Source organism: Stegastes partitus, unplaced genomic scaffold (genome assembly GCF_000690725.1).
Source record: "Stegastes partitus isolate 25-593 unplaced genomic scaffold, Stegastes_partitus-1.0.2 Scaffold58, whole genome shotgun sequence".
NCBI classification, from domain to species: domain Eukaryota; kingdom Metazoa; phylum Chordata; class Actinopteri; family Pomacentridae; genus Stegastes; species Stegastes partitus.
In genome coordinates this window covers 446,536-471,403 of record NW_007577789.1, presented here as the reverse complement: position 1 = coordinate 471,403, position 24,868 = coordinate 446,536, and the positions used below count along the sequence as shown (strand labels likewise).

General features: G+C 42.2%; 1 protein-coding gene across 1 annotated transcript in view; it reads right to left on the bottom strand.

The window, feature by feature from the left end:
• LOC103353013 (forkhead box protein J3) overlaps window positions 1-23,157 on the bottom strand; it is a 70,635-nt gene extending 47,478 nt beyond the window's left edge. Inside the window, exons 1-3 of the mRNA XM_008275754.1 lie at window positions 22,881-23,157; window positions 14,520-14,643; window positions 13,723-14,216 (exon numbers count right to left, since the gene is read on the bottom strand). Of these exons, the coding sequence (XP_008273976.1) occupies window positions 13,723-14,100 (378 nt within the window). The 5' untranslated portion in view covers window positions 14,101-14,216; window positions 14,520-14,643; window positions 22,881-23,157. The remainder of the gene's footprint in view (window positions 1-13,722; window positions 14,217-14,519; window positions 14,644-22,880) is intronic.
• Window positions 23,158-24,868: the final 1,711 nt, after the last annotated feature.

The window sequence follows — 24,868 nt, the reverse complement described above, 5'->3', positions numbered from 1 at the left end:
TTACATGTATATGTTGGCATGACTACTTAAAAAATGTCTGGGGCTTTGTGCATGAAGTGGAGGTCATGTGGTCGTCCCATCACAACCATTCTGGCACAGATTTGTTACGTCTTCACTTTACTATGTTAATGCTATGAGACGACATATGCTGTGAATTGATTGGATTGAAATTGAACCATTCACCAAGTTCTAACATCTCATGTCACTGTATCAACCTAAACAAAGACATCCTTTTAATGTCAACAGTATAATCAATATTTCCTGGTATTGCTCTGACTGGACTATTACTGGATGAGGAAACGACGTTCTCTCTGGTTGTCCGTCTCATAAACCCCGATGCAATTTTTGGTGTCCAACTATGGCCACTTTTGGCCACAACGTCGCCTTCTGAATGATGCTAAATTACAGCAGCAGCATCACTGACATGAGCATAAAACTCCACAATGAATCATCTTTCTTCATTATTTTAGGAAGGGGTGTCTCCTCTAGTATGAATAAGAAGAATGATAACAGCCACCAAAAGGTTTGCAAGAGTACATTTGAAAGACGTGTGAAATCCAACATACTGGGCCTTTGTGGTTTTTGAGATGCTGGGAAAGAGATAAACTGTTTCAACTCTAAGCTGTATATTCAGTGATGCACCTTTGGAGCCTTGGAGTCTCAACTAAGTAAGAAATGAACCGTTCCTGCCTGTTTGTATGTTGTGTAAGCCCCAATAAAACTGTGCGTTTAAGGGAGACTAAGGTCAAAGGGCAGAAGGGTTTGCCGGCCAGGGCATTAACCTATGGAGGGCTTATGGAGTCTGATGTGCACGCAAAAAAACGCACACCCACACAGCAGCGTTCAGCAGAGTCTCTCCCATGCCCTTCAGGATGAATGCATTGTGGTGTCAGAGAGGTAGTCCTTGTGCGCCCACAGACAGAATAAGAGACCAAAAAAAAAATAACACAGAGAGAAGGAACGAAAAAGGAAGGAAGATGTACCGGGAGAGGGAGATTTGGGGAGGAGAGGGAGACAGAAGAGATTTTTATTAACTTTCAGCTGAACCCATAGGGTGGGTAAAATGTGGGGAGGTTTGAAGGTAAGGCAGAGGAGGAAGGAAGGAAGGAAGGAGCTGGGAGGAGGCACAGAGATGTGAAGAGCTCGGAGTTGGCTGGAAGAGGGAGTGTGGGGTACACGTACATACGGACAGGTGTCTTAGATGTGAAAGTCTCCTGGGTTCTGAGCATTATTGAGATGCCTTATTATATCCTGATGGTGACGGAGTGACAGACGCTCCCCGAGTATGCAGGGTTGAATACAAGTCACTACTTCAAGCCCCATCTGATACATATTCATTCCATTTGATGGACCCTTCTCCCCTCCCCACACCCCTCTACACTCCCCCACTGAAGTGCTTCTCACAAGTCATCTATAAGATGAGAGGCATGTGTGACTGTGCAGAGTGTGTTTGTACACTACCTGAATGTGTGTGTGTGTACTTCTGCATCTTGCTTGTGCACGCACCTGCATAGAGGTGTGTGACAGTGATGCACACACCTGTTCATCTGTGGGACTACGCGTGTCTACATGCATGCAGGTTTACATTATGTGTGTGCCAGAAAATGCTTATGCGTGTGTGAGTGTGTGTGTGACTGGCAAGAAAGACATCACAGACAAGGTGGAGGTAGGGTTGCTGCTGTCTCTGGGGATCTTGCAAGTAGCTCCAAAACAATACGAATATACTAAAATGCGGCGTATCATTGCAACCAGCAGGCCTCGTTCGACTCAATTCACCCTAAACCAGCCTCGGCGCGCCTGTTTGACTCGGGACACTACTCGCGGAGTGATGAGTACTCGCAAACCCTTGTCGCAGGTTGCGTATTTCTAGTCTTGCAGTTCCACTTGGCTTTGATTACTGCACCGAGCTATGAACACATGCATTATCGCTGCCAACCCGTGACGTGAGTCTGCGTTCGCTGACTTGACAAAAAGCTCTCTGCAGCTTCTAATTGAATCTCAATGGTCTGGAGTTACGGTTTGCTGATGAGTTTCAGTCTGCACTTGCAGATTATCAGCCACATTTTTAAGTTTTCTGACACTTTTGCTACTGATGCTGCTTCACATTAAATCAGAGTGACAAAAAAGTTAATTGCCACACAATCTCATGTCAACATTTTGGATGGGAGATAATTTCTTTTTGTTTTGACTTTGGAAAGTTAAAACCAGTCTGTCATGTGAGCTTTCACGCTTTACAAGTCGTCTGTCTGTTTTTGCCTCCAAAGGTAAAACAGACTAACTAAACAGAGAACCTGCGTAAACGATTTGATTAGGGATTTTCTGGCTGTCAAGTTTAGCAAATTTGCATATTTTACTAACGGAGAACAGATCCAAAATAAAGCCAGTTATCAACGGGGTCAGTCTGTGTCAGTTCAGACAAAACTCATTAACTACGTTGCTGCACTGTCTCAGATTTTGGACCCAAACCTAAGTTCTATAAAACATTTTGGCTGAATTTTGAGAATTTCATATGTTTTCAGACCTGGTATTTTTGTATTTTTACCCTTGAAAAAGTCTGAGTAGCCATATTAAAGGCTCTCTTTTCTCAGAAATGTAACCCCCACAACCATAGGGTTTGGACAGGACACAGATAAAAGTAATTCAAGCAGATCCAAATGATTGAATTGCTCCAGCAGAGACTACATTTTTAAATATTGGCCCTTGAAAATCGAAAAAAAGTGCAAACTTTTCCAACAAGGGTGGTACTGGGTCCTCAGAACATTCCTGTACATGTATAATTTATTGATGTATCCATATTTAATCCTAAAAATAGACAAAAATTTGACTTTTCATCGACTTGTGAGACCTCAGACATCATTAGAATTTGATGGGATTTGATTTCAAGTATATGTATGGGAACATTCCAACTGGACTTTCTGGTACTTGACCTCCAATGCAACCGATGCAAGGCTGGTATTTGGGCCTCAGAAGGTTCCTGTAAGTGCATATATATAAATGTATTCATATTTTATGATAAAAATAGAGTTCTCGGTTGAAATTTCACCAACTTTTGAGGCAGAATTTGGAGTAGAATTTGACAAGAGGCAAGTTTTTTTGTTTTAAAGATATTTTTTTGGCCTTTGGCTTTATTTGATAGGACAGAGAGAGACAGATAGGAAAGTGGGCGAGAAGAATGGGGAAGGACCTGCAGCAAATGGTCATGAGCAGGACTCGAACCCATGACCGCTGCATCGAGGACTTTAGCCCCTGTACATGGGACGCCAGCTCAACCAGGTGAGCTATAGTGGCGCCCTAGCAAGTTTTTTATTATATTTTGTGATGTGAACTCAGTCTGACGGCAACAAAAACTGGTGTATACACAACCATATATAGACAAATACACTTAAAGAAACTTTCTGGGGCCTCCATACCCCCCCTTTTTAAAAATGTTCATTAATTTTTGGTCAATTAAATCTGGCCCTTGCTGGAACCATTCAATCATTTGGATCTCCTAGAAACAATTCTAATCTGTTTTCGTGGCAGTGTGAGTTATAATGAACCGGTACAACAGTTTCCCAGGTACAATATTTTTCTGAGTGTGAAAATACAAACATTCCCAGGTCTGGAAACGTTAAACTCTCAAAAATATGTAACAAAATGACAGAATAATGCCTTTAATGCTCTTTAGATACCAAAACACTGCACAATCATCTCTGATACTCCCACATAAGCTCTTACAGTCATGTGGACAACTATTCAGCAGGTAAACAGCAGAAATACTCACCGTACAAATGCCATCTACCAGGAATGTGTACTTGCAGGTACATTGCATTGTAGCGAAACAAGATTCAACTTTTCCCAACACTCTCCCATCCCTCCTGCGTGACACTAGCAGGATTTCTAATCTCACAACTAATTTAGAAAGACAAATCCTTTCAGCTGTAATTTTAATACACTGTTGCAAAAATAACACACGGACCAAACTAGGTCATGGTGGCACACTTCCTTTTGCTGGTTGTGTCAAGCACAGGGCTGTGGCGAAGTGACAGCTTCTGTCAGCGGCTTTCCGGGAGAGGAGGCAAGTGAGCAGGGAAAGAGGAAGGAGGGGTATGAGGACGAGCAGGAAGCGGCGCACTGGATGTACTGTGCATCCCAATAATGTTTGACAGCCGCCTTTTTCTATTCTCGTTCCTACCTGATGAAATGAAGGCCGTCCGAGATTGAATTATGAACTTGTTAATTAGATGAGCTGCGGTGAGCAGTTCAGGAAGGTTCATGATTACTGAACCTGCAATGGCCTGTTTGTGGGTAAAGACAAAAACCACATTATTCATCTAAATTAGAAAAAATAAATAAATTCTCACCAATTTATCCAGTCTTTTAATTGCCCAAAAAAATTGAGCCTTTTCAAAAACTACGTTAGTCTGCTTCGACACAGTGTGATGTTGTGATGGTGTACAGTTAAAGAGGCCTTACTTTGGTCACCCTTTTTGTGATTAAAATATCAATATGATAGATGACCTTGCAATCATAAAATAGCATCTCGCAGTGGCAGCACAGGAGTTGCTGTTTGTCTTCAGTTCGCGTTTACAACCCGTGATCGTATGTCTTCTGCACTAGCTGAGAGTACAGAATCTGAAATATATGTAAATTAAAACAAATAAATTGCAAATTTGGAGATTTAACACATTAAGATTAAGTAAACTAATCTGACCTTTCCTGTCACATCCACTTAGCAGATGTTGGCTGAGATGCACAATTTGCTGGCGACCAGAAATAGAAAAAGAGATGTAGGCTGTCTTCCGATGCTACCATACTATATAGCGTGCCAGAAAAAGCATTTAGCATGTCTCAATACATAGTATGTCAAATGCAGCATGCCAAAAATACCATGGATGTCCTACTGCATCCGCTCTTATTTCGCCGTATGCAAGCCAGCGTGCTTTTCTGCCCGTTCTGGCCCACAATCCTCTGCGCAGTTGGTGTCTGCGCGAGTGTAAACAACACAGATAATAGCTTAAATTACACAACAGCCGCACGGCATGCATATATAAGCAGGACGCTGAAAGCTAAAGGCGCAATATTATGATCAATTGGCATGTCCAAACTGTATACATATTGCATCCAACAGTTTGTGTTCTGTAGGGGCTGCTCTGGTTTGTACTGAAAAGAAAGAGTTTGAGATCTGGAATGCAGGGCTAGTCTTTTATTTTTTGTTTCAGTTAAAACGGTGTTTCGGTATACATCATTTTAGTATGGATGAACTACAGGCACAGAGAGACTCTTGAAATAACGAGCGCAATACTGTGCAAGCTTGATTGCAGCAACAGCGTTCAGAACACAAACTAGATTGCCAACAACTGACAAGGTACTTTATCATTTTATGCCAGTTTTTTTTTTTGCACCGTATCAAAGATTGCTTATACATTAACTCAACAGATCTAAAAAAAATGTAATCAACCTTTGGTTATTGACAGTCACTGACTAAACCTGCAGCGATTCTGACTAAAGAGAAACTCAACAAATGATACCACTTTACTTTTTTTTTTTTTTTTCCTAAATGGCCTTCCTAAAAAATAAAAAAAAAGCACCACACCGGTTACTGCAACAACTCATCACACACTCGAGCAGAGCTGCTTTAACTTTCCTCTGTTGTTCTATGATACACTCCGACGCTATTTAGGATCTGACAAAAGACAGGCTCCTGTCAAAGCAGGATGCAAAAACCCGTAACCAGCAAATAAGCTCATTCTGTGGTATAATTGTTGCATTCCAGAGTGGTAGGGAAACCAGCCTTGAGCCTATTATTAGCCATATGGAGAGAGCTACAGGCCTGGCTGGTTAGAGAGGGAAACACAGCGTTGGATGGCTGCCAAATGCTCGAGGAGATAGCAAGAGAAATTCCTCGCTTTTAATTAAGAATTTAATACTGAGACTGGTATTGGTGATTAGTATGTAATTAAAAGCTCTAGCAGTGTTTCACATACAAGTATAATTAATAGCTGCGTCTACGTGTGCAGGGTGTGCATGATTATACATGCAAGCGCGGGTGTATGTATGGAGAGAGTGTAAAATGACACAAATGCTGATAATCTTAATTTGTTTTCCAATCGATGGCAACAGTTAACACCAGATAGGAATCTGGTAGACAGGCTGAGCCTCTGGTAAAAAAAAGCAAAAAAATGTAGCCGTGATTGTTTCACAGTTTATAACTCTAACAGGGACTTTTTACTAACAGACAGGGGGAGCCAATTATATTTGTTGTAAGAGGGAATCCACGATTAGAAATCTCTTCCTAGTTTTGCATTTTGTTTGTTGCTAAAAAAAAAAGAAAGAAAGCTATAACAGGGTATATTTTGTCAAGACGTGTTCGTGTTTAAGCTGTGAAAAAAGTATTTCTCGCTAAATTACATATTCAAGGATAAAAGATTTTCAGGCACCGATTTCACATTGAGAAAAGGAACACTTTAGCATCACTGTGCTCATATGGTTTTATCACATCTGACTGACAGTGACCAAACAACCTGACATTAAGGTAAATCCTTTTGTGCTTTGGTGTCTCGTGCAACTTTTTCTAACTGAACTCTGACTTGAAGGAAAACAGAAATTTCATGCATGAAAACCGGGAACTGGTTTAACTTTGGCAAAAAAAATAGTGTGTTCATGTAAGATATCAATAACCACTCTAAGAAGATGAACAAGAAGATAAGTTAGAGAGCCTTCAAGTCTTCTATATGAGGTCTAATATGTCTGATGTGATGAAGCAGGTGATCCAGCGTGTTTGTCGATGCATTTTCATGCAAACTGTGCCGACGTATTTCTGGAACAGTTTGTAATATTCTTGTTTTGTGGTATGTTCTGTGCATGTGAGATTCAACGCAATTTGGAATTGCACTGGGATTATACTGTGGCACTAACAGCACAATTTATGGCAACTTTTTAATAATGTCTGTGCAGCAGAACTTTTACGGCAATGTCTGATTGGGTTTATGGTACACTGGACAACAAGCAGGGTTTTTTTTTCCAACATACGTAATAAAACTCTGGTCATTTCTTGTGTTACGGAAACTGTGACTTTGTTAAAGATGAACCGAATTCACTGATCAGCTTTGAGAGCAAGAAGAGCATTGAAGAATTTCATTGCAGAGTCAAGATTTCATTTGAATTACATGAACTCCATATTGTAAACCTACAAGGAGGCTTTGACCTTCAGACCCACACACATACACAGAGACACACACACACATCTGGACAGCAGACTGGTCTAACGCGACATGTAAACTGGGAATGCTAAGGTACATGTAACAGCTCTGTATGTGTTACTTGGTAACAAGGGGATAAACACACAGTCAGAGGTGAGACTCAATAAAACAAACAGACAGCTGTGGCATTTTCCCAGTCACCACTATCAGACTCTTAAAATTTCTGGGAAATACAGACAAAAGCACTCACAGACGCACAAACAAGCAGCTGTGGACACACGTCCATGTGCACATCATCACCCTGTACACAGAGACACACACGTGTAACACCAGACGTACAGACACACACAGGTTCTTAAAAGCTGAACAACAAGCACAACACAGCGGTGAAATCTGAATTGTGCTCATGAGACACAAACTCAGGAGCTTCAGTGCAGCTACAGCCACATAATGACTCCCAGCAGCCAATGACAGCACACTTCCTCCACATACATAAGTACACTTGACACTGAGCATCGACCTCCGCTGTGCTCAGTCGCAGAGCTCTCATGGAGCAGGCAGGAAAAGAAGGCAGCCAGAATAATGGCCCAGTGCTGATTCATATCAGGTGATTGTCTGTGACATGTGGTGTTCAGCCAAAGGCCAAAGGCCACTGCGGCAGTGTTGCCCTTTACAACGTCACATTAGGCCTTGCTAATTCGCAGGCAATTAGCCCGGCTGCATGAGAGCTAGCCTGAGGCCACAGGGGTCGCAAGAGAGCAGGTTAGTCAGCACAGACTGCAGCAGAGCCATTTGGTGAAGGTACAGGTCAAGTCTGCATTACTCAAGTGGTAAATAATGGGAAGACCTTCAAATCTCAATAACATTACAATGGCAAGATGAGCAGCCAGGATTTTTTCCATCGTTCTACTTGACCTGAACAGAACAGGATAAACCAGAATAATGATCATCAGAATTTTTTTGTCTGTCAACTAACCATTTAAAGGACCATTGTGTAGCATTTAGAGGGATCTATTAGCGGTAATAGAATAGAGTATTCAAAATGAAGTTTTCATTCGTGTATAATCACCTGGAACTACAAATCATTGTGTTTTTGTTGGCTTAGAATAAACCCTTCATACATACATACTGAGGTTCTGCACAATCACACCTGCCTTCCAGTGTCAACCTCACTAGATTCATCTTGGACACTGTTACAGATTTACAATTTTCTGTCATAATAATTCCCACATTGGTGAAAGTACATTTTCACTCATACCACTTGGTCTAATTATTCTAGACTAACTAATTAATCAAGTAATTGCAACTGTGGATTACATAAAACATAACAACTATTGGATGGGTTTCCCTGAAGTGCACCGAGCAGATCAACCCCCTCTTTTGTCAGTTAGATTGCACAGACGGCAACGTAGGAAGAGAAGTGGATCTGGAATCTGACACGGAAACCTAATTCTGTTTCACGACTGAAAATAAATTGGTTTGAAATTCTACTTGAAAAACACTTGTTGATTTTTTACCAAAAGTTCTTTAATAAGACCCAAACCTTCCTCAGATAAGCTAGTGTACCGCTAAGTTAAGACAGACGTCGAGTTAAACCATCAAGCTGGCCAACATGGAACAGAATATCAGAGCAAGTCATACCACGGCTAGTTAATGCTAGTTTGATCATTGCCTAGCTGTTGCATCAGTAATGTAGGTGCACAATGCAAGTATTTAAAAAAAAAAAAAAAAAGACTAGCTCATAGATATTAATTCATCCATATTGATGTTCTCTTCTCCTTTAGCGGCATCTTAACACCACCATTGTTATCGCTGATACACAGGAGCGTGCATTTATAGGAAGGTTTTATTGTCATCAGCTGCCACCTTCAGAGCAGATCAGCCCTTGTTACAGTTTATGTGCAGTCTTTAAAATGATGATTTAACGCCTATAAATTGTGTCTGATTTAAAGGCACGCCTTTGCATGTAGAAATATTTTGCCTGTCACTAATGCTGATGTGTACATGCATTTGCACACATGGTGGCCTTGAAACCACATTAGAGATCCCATCTAAACGCCTAGAGAGCAGGTCCTCTTCCTCAGAGACCACCGGCTTGTGCTTCCATGTTTTCTTCTCTAGAGAGAACCTTTCCTGTTTTTACGTTGAGATGGCAGCCATCGTAGTTTCTCCTCCATGCTTGGAAACGTAGGTGCAAGAGGATGGTATTCAATCTGCGACCTCACTGCTAGTTGAGTCTAAATCCTTCACGCTGCTCCTTTAATCAAATTAAACTGCATTGAATATCTTTATTAGTAGAAAACATCATTTCACCAAGACATAAAATCAGCAGAAAAACAACCTGTAGCAAAACAAATAAAGATAGTGCTCTATAAAAAAAAAATACTCAAAAGGCATAAAGTGAAAGCTAATTAAGGCAAAAACATAAAACACTGAACAGCAAGTACCGAAGGGCACGTGTTGAAGGTCAGTTTTTAGAGTTTAAAATCGTGACTGCGCGGGGCGACCCGGCGGCCAGGCGGTTACAGAGTGCACCGCTCGGGCGTAGATGCCCTCAGCAGCCTAGTACCCTATTGCCCCTAGTTGCAGCTTGTCATTACCCTGCTTTGTTTCCTCGCATGTCCTGCCTATCTCTACTGCAAAACCATTCGGTGGAAAAAAAAAAACTGCACATAGAATAAAAAATAGACACCGTATTTCATTACAGATGACTCACTTTCTTTAATATAAAACAAAGACAGGGAGTAAAGAAAAAGGAAGCCCTGTGTGGCTTCGGCTTCCTGCTGCGTGCATTATGAGTTGCGGTCAAGTCGGACTCAAAAGCGGAGGGACATGTGGGTGTGAAAGGGATGTGAGGGGGCTGCAGAGGGCATGGGAAAGTAGAGCGATTCGCAGCGTAGGACACAGGCCGAGAGAGGGAGAGGCTGGTCGAGATAACGTAGGGCAGATAATGCCGTTCCAGCGATACAAAATAATACCGGAAAATGACGCAGCCTGATGCAACGCTGTTTGCATTCCACTCCAGTTGTATCCGCCACTCCAGTAAAAAATAAATGCTATGCATGCATGTTACACAAGCTGAATTTAGAATCTCCAGCAAGCTCCATAAACAAATCGCTTATGCATGCATGTGCTATTTAATTTCACCATTTTTTTTTTTTTTTTTTGTTACAGATTCTAAACCTCCTCCACAGCTCAGGAGGAAGCTTCTCATCATTACTTCTCAGATGAAAAGAGCTCTCCATATTCATTTTTTTTTTCCCAGCGAAGACACACACAAAAAAAAATCTCATCATGACCTTGGAAAGTTGCATGATTACAGCAGCTAACTAGACGGGCTTTCAATGCATCTGAAAGCGTGCGCGGATGCAAGACGTGCACGAATCCTGAGGTGGTCAACCGGTGTAAGTTGGTGAACATGCATGTGTGTGTGTGTGTGTGTGCATGACTGTGTGTTGTCCTGGTTTCAACTCTGCCGTTCCCGCACTCTCACATTATCATACAGAGCAGACGGAGTGCGTGTGCTGGGTAGTAAAACTCTCCTCTGCTCTCTGACAGCCCCCCCTCTACCCAAAAAAAAAAAAAAAAACCCTCCCATCTCATCTCCTGCTGAGCTCCCCGTGTGTAATCTGCAGACTGCACACGTACGCTGCCTACCTGAGTGGGAGTCTCTCTGTGGGTGTACGAGCCGCCGTGTGTGTGTGTGTGTGTGTGTGTGTGTGTGCATGCATGTGTGGCGGAGGGTGAAGGAGACGGCGAACACGACAGACAACGTACGAGGTGTTTTCTGAAAGCTAAGTGTTTCGGTGCGTTCAGAAAAACGCGCGTCTCGGAGCGTGCGCGCGCCGCTGCAACGTGTGTTTGCGCCAGTCGACAATGTCTGCCTTGAACATGGCAGGAAGACAATCCGTGTGTCTGCATCCCACTGTGTACAGCTGACAGCAATCACCTGAACTGGAATGAACCGGACTTATGTAACTTTCCCTTTGACGGCCACGGCTGGTATACAACAAGCCCCACTGTGCTAAGTTGGGTCATCCAGGAAGCAAAAGTTTACAGCTTTTTTTCTCCAGGAGAAACAAAGAAATGTGTCTCGAGATCTACCTTAAGTTGTTGCTTTGCATGCTTCTACAATATCAGTTCATGCGCGGGTCACCGAGGGCGAAAATGTTTCCTTTCTACACATCTGGGCCACACTGTGTAACCCTTGTTAGCAACAAACTCAGAGGAAGAAAAGATAAACTGAATGAGCTTATTGTTTGAGCATCTTAAGAATGTTGTTTTCCGAGTGTTCATCAAATACAGGCTACACTGACAAATGAAAGATTTTGTGTCTTCTTTCTATGGCCCTGGCCCGAGTGAAAAGCAACACAACGCCGGGTTTTGTATCTCGCAACAAACTCCCCGCGCCGGTATCGTGGACAAATGCCAGAACGTGTGAAAAGAAAACCACAATGCCATCAGCATAGTGCCTTAATGATCCTCCTAGAATGCAGCCACACACACAAATCAATGAATCTAGCGGCATAATTATGGGATACTAAAACAACCTGGCACTCAAATACAACCAGCAGGAGAATGCAGTCATGAGCTGCAGTGAGAGAAAGCCTGAATGGTCTCAGTAACCCTTATCCTCTCTCTCCGAACAGAAAAACTAATTGATTGAATCCTACATGCAGGTAAGAAGCTCTGCCAAAACAACCTGGCTCGTATCATAACCTTTTTGTCTCCGTTTCTGGCATGCATCTCCGTTCAGGGAACGGCGCGCTGAAGATTATAGACGGGGAACAAACGCAGGTTCGTGAAAGGGAAAAGAAGAAGAGAGGAGAGGAGTGAGTGACTAAGAAAGTGAAGGAGAGAGGAGGGCGTTTGGTGGAGTGCAAGTGTTTGGGAGATGAAGATGGAAAGTGAAAGAGAGAGAAATAATGAGAGAAGAAGAAAAATGTTGCCGCTCTCAGTGAGATGAATTGGTTGATAGTTTGCAGACAGCCTTTTCAGTGTGTCAGTGGAAGGACTATATCCATCCCCTTCTTCACTAATAAGGCAGAGAATCCCCAAGACACAACCGCAGGGATCTATTCATTTGTCTCCAACAACACAGCCACCTTTCTGCTCATATTAGCCAGGATTTGCATAGCTGCATTTGCATAAGGATTTAATAATGTCATCTGAATGAGACGAAATGCATCTGTCAATCATCCTCGGTTCACTAAAAGGTTTCTGTGCACTTCGAGGCAAACCACTGGATCGGGTTTGTGTATTCTCTGCACATGCATGTCAACCCCATCGGATGTCAGCCTGTATCATCCAGCAGAAATATCCGCAAAAGCCACAGAAAACCTGCTCCATCTACAAATGGCAGTAAATGCATTCGATATTAACACTTTAATTTTTAAAAAAATCGAACAAAAGCAATGTTCATATCATCATAATACTAGCAACAAAAAAAAAACCCTGCAGAACCTGCGTGTGAGACATCAAGGTGGCAGCGTCCGGTGTGTTTGATGCAAAGAAACGTTTTAAATCAAAACTGCACCTGAGGAAATGTACATCAGAGAGAGAATCAGCCACAGATATTTGCACATCCTAAGTCTGACGCCCCAACAAATGTGGTCTGAGCCGGAGCTTTGCAACTTCACAGCTTGACACAATCTGCCGGTGGCTGTAGTTGGCCACCTGAGCAAATGTTTACCACACGTGTTGATTTTTTCATTTAGTAATCCATATGATTTTATGTATACATATGTAAGCAATATAAACATGGAGGGAAAAATTATCATTTATGAACATGTAAGTTGACAAGTAGGCCAGCACTAGAGATAAAAGCTACGTAACCAAACTTGTTTCCAGCATCAAACGTTGAATCCAGTTTCTTTCAAATCCTTCATCAACTCTTAATTTAACTTTGAAATGTTATGTTATAAACAACTGAACCGGAAACTTCCAGATTTAATTGATGTGATATAAGCACGAGTATAGCAAGTGGCACGTTGGAGTCGATCCAAAACAGATCCAAAATACAGTCATTTAAAATAATCAAAAACTAATTTATAGGAATAACTGAATGTGTTAGTTTCCCAACCGGCACAATCGATACCATATTCTGCGGCCAACTGAATTATAAATAGACACGTTTTTCTAACTAATGTAATATCTGGGAATCAAATTCCAAAAAGTAACTTATTTAACTGAATCACTTTTTAACACAGACTACTGGCTTCCTGAAATATTCTCTCTGGTAGCAATTTTGATAAACCATATCAGAGCTGGAGCACATTCAGATCCAGTAGAATATTGGATATAGTGAAACACAGAGCTGAAACCTGTGGACGTAATAACAAAACTCGACCACACCTGATCAGACTAATACCATTTGGAACCCAATTCTGGTCAGTCTATTCACTCAAGGTGATAGGATTTGCTTAAAAAAAAAAAAAAAGGAGCTTGCAAGCTGAATACTATAAAAAAAAGTGCGACACAGGTGTGTTCCTGGAATCCAAAACCCAAATCACACAGTCCTATCCTTTCTGTTTCGTCTTACCTTCCAGCCGCTGCCCGCCTCTCTGTAGTAGGGGAAGTTGTCACAGATCCACTGGTAGATCTCGCTGAGCGTCATCCGTTTGCGCGGCGAGCCGTTGATGGCGAAGGTGATGAGGCTGGCGTAGCTGTACGGAGGTTTACCATCTCTGTGCTGCGCGGCTTCCTCCTGGTCCAGCGTCGTCCCCGGGTCCAAATGCACAATCTTCTTGCCGGGCCCGTGCCCGTGGTGGTGCGCGTGGTGGTGGTGGTGGTGGTGGTGGTGTCCGTGGTGGTGGTGGCCGTGGTGGTGGCCCGCGTCCGCCTTCTGGATGGCTGCCCTCATGCTGAGCTGGGGAAGCCAGTCCATCGAAGTGAGGCTGCTCTCCAGCTCGGAGGTCATAGTGCTCGTTGGTAAAGGGGTCGAAAGGGGAAAGGTGCGAGGCTCAGCGACGTGGCGTATGGAGGATCTCCTGTTGGCTCACTGAATGGGTTCTGTGCAGCAGTCTTGGCTCAAGCCTAGAAAAGCAGGAGGTTTGTTTACTATGTCTATTCATCTCGTTTAGCTGGAGCAGAAAGCACACTTGGCAGAGACACACAGATGTTAACTTGCACATTATTTTCCACATACAGTGAAGCTTTGTTTAATGGAAAACTAAACATTTTGGCATGTTCATCACTTAGTCTTTAACACTGCAACATAAAGATGGTCTGCATTGTGAGCTATGGACATGGAAGAAAACTTTTATCATTAACAGTTTTACTCATACACTGAGAAGCAAAGCGAATGTTGGGGGACGAGGTATGAGTTAAGTGTCTTACTCTTCCCATTCCTTTCCATCTTTCTTTGGGCCAAAGCATCTGGGGAAGTCACCGAAGTGAAAGGTAGAGTCCTTCCCTCGTGCATGTTCACAAGTTCTTCATTTAGCCACTGCAATGGCCGCCGCTGCAACGTACAAACACAAAAACCACACAAGACGGTGAGCTCGCGCTGCCAGACAGCCTTCATAAGATATTAATATCGCACAACCGTTCAACTGGCCTCGGCATCTGTCCAACCCGATTAAAACTCTTCTCTCTTTCTCTCTCTGTGTTCTGTCTATCTGGATTGCCTCGCACTCTCATTCCCTCCAAAGTGGAAATGGCAATTGGATCTGCAGAGTGACTAAAAGCTGGGGAATTGTTTTCACAAGTGCCTGCCAAATGGGGGGAACAGCTCGGGAGGAATTCCAACCCTCTAGAGGAGCTGAAAGGCTCGTCCCCTTTCCCTCTCTGTCTACCCCCCCCTCTCATCCACCACCACCACACACACTCACCATGTTCTCATTCTCCGACTCTCGACGTGCCTCACTCTCCTGTCAAGTCCATGCCCACCCCACTTTCCCCCCCACCCACCCCAACTCAGACTCTCAGATCCTTGTCAGACAGACACAAACAATGAAAAAAAAAAAAAAAACCTCAATAACCCTCATATTTTGGTAGCTATTTTTAGAGCGACACACAACTTAAAAACGTGTCCTGCGCTAGAGTGGGAACTTTTTCTCTTTTTTTCTTTTTTTTTTTGGTTTTTGGGGTAGTGGGAGCTTTACAAATAGTTTTAGCATGATTCATTACCAAACAAAGACAATCATTTTCGTAGAGAAATTACTCACCAATTGTTCTGTACTTCAAGTCAGTCACAGAACATTCGTAGATTTGTCACTATTGGACTGAGAATGTCATGTAACTGTTACTCATCGCAGGAGTGAAGACGTTGCATTCAGACCACGCTCTGATTCAACACAGATAATTGTCTTGTTTAGTGCTTTTGGAAGACGAACCTCCTACATTATAAGAAATGCAGGTGTGCAAACGAAACAGATACGGAGCGAGCCAGTGCCAGTCGATACTTAACAATAGGTGGATGGATTCGACGTCCTAATGATACAGAAATCCACATTCAAACCTTTGTCGCCATCCCATGCGGTAACCTTCATGTGTCCTTGAACAACAAAGAGCCCATTGGCCCACGCGTTCTCCATTCACGCTCACTGTATATAATCAAGGTGGGAGAACTTCAATAAGGCTGCCTACCAAGACGAACACAAACCCCTCTGTCTCTCTTTCCACCAATCCCCCTGGAGAGCCCAATATGCCGGGGATAAAAATAAATAAATAAATAAATAAAAAAAACGAAGAAGAAGAAGGGAAATACCCAGCTCCTGTGAAAACCATGCTTAATTACAAGAAGAAAAAAACACATGTTTAGCAGCAGACTCATCAAGCCAAACAAGCCAAGCAGTGGGACTAAGGGAAGGAGAGAGGAACCGAGAGGAGATATGCCCGATGAGTCCTCTTGCACAACACCACCCCCATCTCCTCCTCAAGGCCCTGCCACTGTGGGAGAAGCCATAGCCAACCCCCTCTTTCAAATCCCAGGAAGCCATCTTAATTAGTGCACCTTTTTTTTTTTTTTTTCTTCCTTCTTTTTCTATTTTGTCGCTGAAGGGAAGGTAGCATTGCTAGTCGTAGTGGTGGTGGTGGGTAGGTGGGGATGGGGGTGGTGACACACAAGACACAGAACAACAAGTACTTATTTTCCCCTCATTAAAAGAAGGCTCAAGCTGCAAATCAGCCTGCCACAAGCCCCGACCTGCTGTGCTGCCGTGGCTGTTGTTGTTGAGAAGTTTGGGAGCGTGGGCTGGCTGCACGGCGGCACGGTGGAGCTTCGCACCGCTAGCCTGGTGAGGTGTTGGGATGATGAGTAATAGAAGAGAGCAGAGAGAGAAGAGGAGGTGCATGACTTGGCTTCTGGGGAGAGGGGCCCTGCTGGGCGGGTAGACGCAACCAATTACCTAGTCGACTCAGTCAACTGGTCCCACAGTGACTGAGCTAACCTCGGCACTGTGTCTTTTGTTTCTGATATCTGCTGTGTTTCACATCAGCCTCAGAGGCCTGCGTGGTATCAGGGGAGGAAAAATGATCACTGCAGAGAAGACAGCTTACAGTATATCCCTGCTTATCTTGAGGCTATCGGTTTTCTACAGAAATACGCTCCGTTGTATGGAACGCATAGACTCTCCGGTAGAGACTCTTTGAAACGAGCGCTTCAAAATTTACCATCAAGGTGCTTTATTCGTCTCAGGTAACTGGTTCGTGGTTTCCTTCATGCACTCAAACAGCAACATGGACAACATAACCAACCCTTCTGTCCATTGTGTTGATGTTCGTATGAGTTCAAATGGACAGATAATAGAACTGAAAAGAGAAATTTGGAAAAATGTCAGCGCCGACTAGATCCTTGCTTGCGTTGTATCTGCTCTAAGATGTACGTTGCTTTGGATAAAAGCGTCTTCTGAGTGAAACTGTAGAATTGTAGAGATGACTACATGATACTCATGTTAAGATCTGTATCAGAAGCATCTGTCTATCTTCTGCTCATTGAGTTTATCCTTAGAATAGAACAGAACAGAACAGAACAGAATAGGATACATAAATAGCACATTTTCTCTACTACAGACTTCCACTTCCTTAAAAAAATAATATTAAATACATGAATATATAATTAAATAAATCATGATTGTGTTTATGATTCTGATTCTCATATCGATCTTTTTCTTTTTTCTTTTTTTTTTAATAATAAACGCTACACTTTTATAATATTTCCTTATTACAGGAGCAATTAAAACACCAAATAGGAATATTTTAGAAGGATCCACATTAAGAAAGTCAATCACCAGATTGGCCATATTTTATCTAACAATGACAAAATGCATCGTTTATAAATTCACGATTGTTTGCATGTTTTGAACGAATAATTCTGAGAAACAGGAAACGGTGGTTCAGAAAACTGCTCCTACAAGAGGGTCTCCTTGTTGCATTGCAGGGAAGGACTAATTCTAGTGCACTGATTGGGCAGTAACGATAAGTAGTTCCTGCTCATACCAGTCAAGATCACAAAATTCAACTTTGTATCACTGTTCAGGAAACATCAAAAACTTTACAGACGAGGATTTCAAAGAGCTGCAGCTGAAAAGGAAATAAAGGTGGTAAAAAGGCGGGTATTCTGGCAGCTAATCATACAGAAAAGCAGGGACTGATTAAATAGTCTGAGCGGTTTTAGAATGAATGCGCACAGGAGCATACGTTTTCTGAGAGAGATGCTTGGCTAACATTAATGGGGATCAGAAGAGGTTCAAATTATGGTAGAAGGGGGGGACACGTGGCATCTGCGATTTTTATCTTTTACTCAACAAAAAAAAACGAAGAGCGTATAAAAAGTTAACTTTTGTAACTTGGAAGTTGTAAGACATTAGCTGGCACTTACAGAGGAGATTACAAGCATTATGGAAAAAAGAAGAGCAAGGATTTGGATGTTTATGAACAAGAAATCTTTTTCCTGCAAAGAATTTAAACACATCACTCTCTGCACTGTGGATGGAGCTTTCATGACTGGGAACATTGTCCCTTTAAAAGAGTTGAGGGTATGTGTGTGTGTGTGTGTGTGTGTGTGATTGAATGTATTCACCCATTAGACTTTGTAGCTGTGATGCACTCACTCAGCTGTATGCATCACTAACAGCTAACAGTCCCCCGCTGCTAGCAGGCTTTTAGACTGAGAGAGGCTTTACAGTTCTGCATTTTAATAGAGAACTTTGAATGGAGTGACGGGGGATGGGTGAGAGAAGGGGGGGGAGGGAAGCCAAAGGAAAGAGGCATCAAAATATTTTCAGAGGAAAATGAAGTAATGACAAAATACCCACCCGGAGCGTGCAGAGCAGAGGGGGTTTCTGGGAAGGACTGCCTTGGCAAGGGTAAGGCTAATGTGTCAAAAGAAAGTCTGTAGGCATACTGAGCGCTGTCATGTCTAGAAGTGTGGGCCATTCAAAGCGAGGAGGAAAAGGTCCAAAAAGCAGTATTGAACGTCTTAATTACTTTCTGCTTCAGCACCAGAAAACATACCCCTGAAAAGGTTCAATTATAAGATATCAAGGCAAATCAGCTGCCCTCATGTTGGCTGTTTGCTTATCCCTCAATGGAGCCGGGTTAAGCAATTATACTGTCTACTTATTTTTTAAAGGAGACCTGGAGAGGCATCGATGTAATGCAGTGTTTCAAAGCGAGATGCATTCTGCGGCCTTAAAGCGAGCCGTCGGACAAATTGATGTTTGAAAGGGAAAATAAGGAAACACTGAGCGATACAGAGAATGATCATTTATCCATGACAGAGCAACAATTTCATCAGCAGTTTGCGGAAACTGCTGGCTGACCCGTGTCAACCAAGTCAATCGAGTGACATCTCAGCTGAGACGGAGCGCTCTGATTAACACCGTTTTTTTTTTTCTTTTTTTCTTTTCTCAAGTCGGAGAGAAAATCTGATTGAAGAGAAGGCAAGAAAATCAGTAGGTTCCAGTGAATCCCTCAAGGTCTGGAATAAAATATTTAACTAGCTAAGCCCACACAGAACATAACACCTGAAAACATCTGCCAAGGTAGAGGGAGTTAGCGACCCAGAAGACTTACTACTACCAACGAGGAAAAAGCTATCAGAATTCTAGATTCTGACAACGGCGAAGTTAAAAAGGCATATTTTGTCATAAATAAAACATAGGAGTGCAGCATTTCGGCAAACTCCCCCAACGAGAGGTCCCAAGAGAGATATGGGATGCTGTTTGTGAACTCATGCTTTGCACTGTAAAGGGGGCTATAGCACTGCGTCACCACCACTACATTCCCACATCCAGCACTATTCAGAGAGGACTAGTCCTCTTTAAAAATTCATTAATTTACAGCAAAAATAGATTAAAGCACCCAACTGCACCAACCTAAAAAGTTTGGCTTGTGAATAGCATTAATAATGGAAGCAAGCATCCAAAACCTAGAGGCCCTGGCTCGGAGGCATGGCTTAGGTTTTGTTGCGCTTTATAATGGAGAGTAATTTCCATTTTTTAGAAGTATTACAGCTTTTTGATGCTTGTTTACAATTACATTGTTTTACATGCAAATTGGCTAACAATTGTTACTCATTAAAACATAACCAGCAGAGTACAACACTCCCAGCCTGTGTAAGACACGGGCTTTACATCGGGTTCACAATGGAGGCTCTGCACACAACTCCTGTCGCTGGCAGCACAGCTGTTGAGTTCAGTCCAAATGACAGGCCTTTAAAAGTGATCATCCCCCCATCTTATCTTTTACATCTTTCTCTTTTTTTTTTTCAAATCATAGCCAGGCTTTACTAACAGAATCAAAGAAGATTTTGACAAGATAAAAGGATTTGCTGCATTTGAATTCAAATTATGTGTACTTTCCTGGGGACATGACAAAAATCACAGTGACTGGGAGCACTCAGAGGACTTAAAGGTACTTAAAAAGAGAGAAAGGCTGCTCTAATGTGTTGTCAAATTTATCCCCCTCCCAGCTTGATGACAGAGGATGGATATATATATATTTTATACACATACATACATATATATATGCTTTTCACATACAGTAACTTAGGTGGGTAATTATGTAGAAGCAGTGACTATTTAAACAGCTGATTTTTGATACGACCTGAGGTAATTAAAATGACCAGACGACCTACTGACGTTCAAGTGTCTCATAATTGCAGAAGCAGGTTCGAGGGCCAAACAAATAAGACCTCCTCCTCTCTCTCTTTTTTTTTTTTAATGGCTGCTGCCATGCTATCTTCGAGCAAGGCAGTTAACCAACAGCCCCTCTAGCGGCAGCGTTCATGATAAAGAGCAGTAGACAGCTCCCAGGCATCAGTCTGTACAACAGAGGAGTGTGGGTGTCTGCTAAAAGCATATTGTTACTTATTAAGTTTTTCATTAAGCAAACACGTCGTTCCAAGGTTAAACACTGATTCTCTGGAACGGCGGCGGTATAAAAAGGTGAGCCTACAGTTTTGTCTGTTTGCAGGCGTCAATGGTGCAATTAAGACAGAAAAAAAAAAAACATTTTCTGCACAGCGTGTCAAAGAGATTGGATTTTACTTATGAACTGCGAATAAAAAGAGGGCTTCTGAATGATACACGCTAACACTGATCGTGCTGGCTTTTTCATTGAATTGTGAACAGCACACGGTCATCAGGATGCAAGGATTCTGCTTCGATTCTATACGTGCTTAAACACCATTTCTCAAAAAAATACCAAAGGAAGGTTAAATAATAAAGAGAGAAAAAAATAAAACAAGTGCGTGCATTCTTTTCAAACATTAGCTGCTTCACAAAACACATATTTTTCACAAATTGTGAGAAGTTTAGTGTCTTAACTCCATCGTGTTTTAATTGGGTAGCAAATCATTCTTGGCAGACGCTGAGGGAAAGAAAAAAAAGAAGAAGACTGGCTACCCGGCGTTACTTGTGAAACCACACAAAAAGAATACATTACAAGCTATAATGAATATGCAGAGAGACAACATAAAATTTTGACAGCCATGACCATTTCAAAAACTGGCACATGGAGTTCATCTTTATCAAAGAAACTGAAATGCCTGTAGTGTATCCACAAATAACCCTTAATTCAACTTTCAAAGAGTCATTACTCCACTCGTTTCTCGGCGTTGCATTTGCTGACATTGACGATAATTACGACGACCTTTCCGATGATAAAACACGAATCAGTAAAACATTATGAGGGTTCCTTCTCTTCACGTTTCATGAGATTCTGCATAACGTTTTAATGGGGCATTTAGGGAGGTCTATGAGTGATCTACTGAGAAAGTCTACAATGGCAATCAGCAGTGAGTGTGGCAGCTGTTCAGCAATTAAAAAGCCAAATTACCCTCAATCAACACCATTTACAAGCACAAGTAAATCTCAGAGCAAATAATGATGAGAGAAATCTGTTCAGACAGCTCTCATCTTGATAGGAATTAGAGACGCATCCAAATCAGGAGCAGGGTGTTCTCTCAAATGCTTTCTCAGTCTGTCACACACACACTCACACACACTCTCACACACACAACTCCCCTTGTCTGTGTATTTTTGGCGAGATGAAGTTGTGTAGCATTGCTCGGCTTGTCCACACTGCAGCATAATGACAGATAACAACAGTGTAAGATGGTCACCTTTCATGGTAAGAGACTAAACCTGGTCCGTTTGGGGCAGCCTGTGGAAAAACAAACCCGTAGTGGAGGAGCGCAACCGCAGGTCGCTGGAAAATAAAATACCTGCATGCATCGTGGTAAAAAAGAAGTTACACGATCTCCTGAGTGCATCAAAACATTACAAGTGGTCACATCATTTACTTAAAAAAAATAAATAAATGTGTTACAGCGGTGTCATCTACTTCTAATATCATTTCTGTGAATTCTTCCCAGTTTAAAGCAAACAGTAACAATAATCTGCATGGTCCATATCATGCATTAGTATCCTGTAATAGAGTGAGCTGACATGAGTAACATGATGTATGCAGGTAGGACTAATAAATAACAAAAACAATCAACATATATGCATGTATATGTGAATTTGTGTGCATACGTACACACATATACTGTATAGAAAATGCATGTATAAACTGCACACACTCACACACATAATACAAACTTACATTGAATATATTTTTTCTGTGAACCAAAGTTAGCAAAGTCCCATGAATCCCCTGAAGCCAGTTACTGTGACCTTACTTCATGTCACCACTTTTCTTTTTTTCCCCAATCTTACAAGAATCCTACTGAGAATCTGCTCCATCACCACACATTCTGCCCTGAACAATTAAATTGTCATGAGCTTTCACTGGTGCAACTTGTCCGAGCTTCAGGGTTTTGTCAAACTACAAGCCTCCACTGTTATCACTTCTACAGTCCTGTCAGCTGGGAGCCGTCCTCTGCAACATTTTGCGCGTGCAGCTCAATTGAGCACTTGGGGGAATTGTTTTATTTTATTTTATTTTATTTTTATTAGCATTATTATTAAAGCGCCTCTTTCCTGGCAGCCTCACGAAGCTTTTAGCTGTAAAACTTAAAGAGAAGTTTGACTTTATCACACGGACACAACAACAACAACAAAAAAAAAGACAAAACGCGTCTGCATGCGTGCATCTAGTGACAGGCAGCGAACTTGTCACGGCCTGCCGTTAAGTCAAAAAAATAAAAAAAACACACACCGCTGTCTCTTTTTGTAACACTTCTTCATATTCCATCATCTGTCACCGAGCTTTACGACCCAACATTAAAACACACAATGTGCACAGACTCACCGTGGTACGTGGTGAATATGAACCGGCTCTTCTTCTTCTTCTTTTTTTTTCTGCTTTCAGAAGCTCCAGACGCCGATTCTGCACTTGAAAAAAAATTCCCCGCTCGAAGACAAAAGCTCCCCGCGGTGGCTCCGGCGCTGTCACTCGTGGGGGGCTTGCGGGCTCGGAGCTCCTGCGGCCCGTCCGGCTGACCGCTGCTCTTGGTCACTCGACAGTCATGACGGCAGGAACTCGACCCGCTATTCGCGTTTGCGCTCAAGCAACGTGAAGATCCCGGGGTCTGTGTGCTCCGCTCGGCTGCTAAACCACCGGAACTACTTCCAACGCCAGCCGGAGCACGTTGAAGATGAATTCATGCACCACAATAGGGAAGAGAGGGGGGGAGAGATGGGAGAGAAAAAAGAAAAAGAAAAAAGAAAAAATGAAATCACATCCATTTAACTAGTTCCCAATTTCAATATTAATGAGATCCACTAGGACACGCCTGCCATAATTATGATTAAAATAAAAAGCAGGGATATCAGTGAGGAGCAGATTGTGTCATGTTTATTTGTTGAAATATTATATGAGCCATAATCCTCATTATTATTATTATTATTATTATGACATGTCAGTGACTTTTAATGTTTCATAAAGGTGGGAATTTTTTGATTTTTTTCAAAGCTGTCTGTGTTGCATCCAGATACCAAACCCACCAAATTCTAATAAACATGCTTAAATAAGAACATTTACAAAGTGCAACAAAGCAAGATTTATTGGCATCTGCTATGTATTATACTGTTCTACTACACCAACAAATCTGCAGCTTCCTGGTTTGTGTCCTATCTGTTATAGTCCAGGTATTCCTGCACGACTGTAATTTCTTGATTAAATATGAGGAGAGGGCTGATGTGAAGGCACAGCGCACCCACCTGGAGAGGACAACAGTCTGGGAAGCTTGTTCAAGCCGAATATTTCCAGCTCCAGCGTGCTTCATATGATGTGTTCGGCCTCAAAAGTTCACAATGATGTCTACTCAGACTCCCTTTGCTGCAGGAAGGGTATGTTGCATCCAAATATTGGATGCAAATGCACATTTTTGGCTGCATGTATTTTTTCTACCAGCGTTCAATATCCTTGACAAAGTTATCCACTCTGAAATATACAGTACGTATATATGTTCCACTCAGTTCTAAGGATCAACAATTCATCCAACAAGGACATCTTTTGTAAACAGGAGCTGCTGCAGCATCCCTGTGAACAGCGCCTTCATCTGCCTCTTGACCTCGTAGTAGTTTCCCTATAGGCACTATGTGAGTTAACTCAAAGTAGCTCAGTTGTATCAGATATATGCATGCAAAAATAAAAGGGGTGGGGTGGGGAGAGGGAACGACATGACGGTGGCACAATCCGGATCTGTGCAGAGACAGTGGGTTTCTACACATTTTGCTTGGCAAGTGTAAGTCCCTGGAACATTTAGCTCCGTAGCTCTTTGCAGAGGCTTTAGCAAACAGCTAACTCCATAATCCCATAATAAAGCCTGTCATTTGCATGTTTCCAGAAAAGATTCAATTATTCGCACAGTGGGTCAGAATGTGGAAACGTACATGTCTGATGTAAAGTACTTGTAGTTTTTAACAGTGCTGTTTAAGCTTTGAATTGAAAAGCTTGTTTTAACCTCGTCCAGAGGAGCCAATGAAAGAAGTGGAAGTGCAGCCTCACTACATGCAGCACAGTTTGGGGGCGCAAACTTCTCATTTGTGGAAACGTTCAGGTTTCGTGTGGTAAGATACACTTGTGACTAAGTTTACATTAAAGTCTCCATGATATTGTGGCATCACAACTAGTCTGGAATCACAAATCAGAGTTTGCTGTGCAGCAGGCTTATGCAATTGTGATGTGGAAACCTGAAACCTCTGGTGCACTGATGATGGATTTTTCACTAAATTAGGAGGCGTTTTCTGTTTAAAAGTCAAACTCTGGTAATGAACACATTTGCATATTCAGAA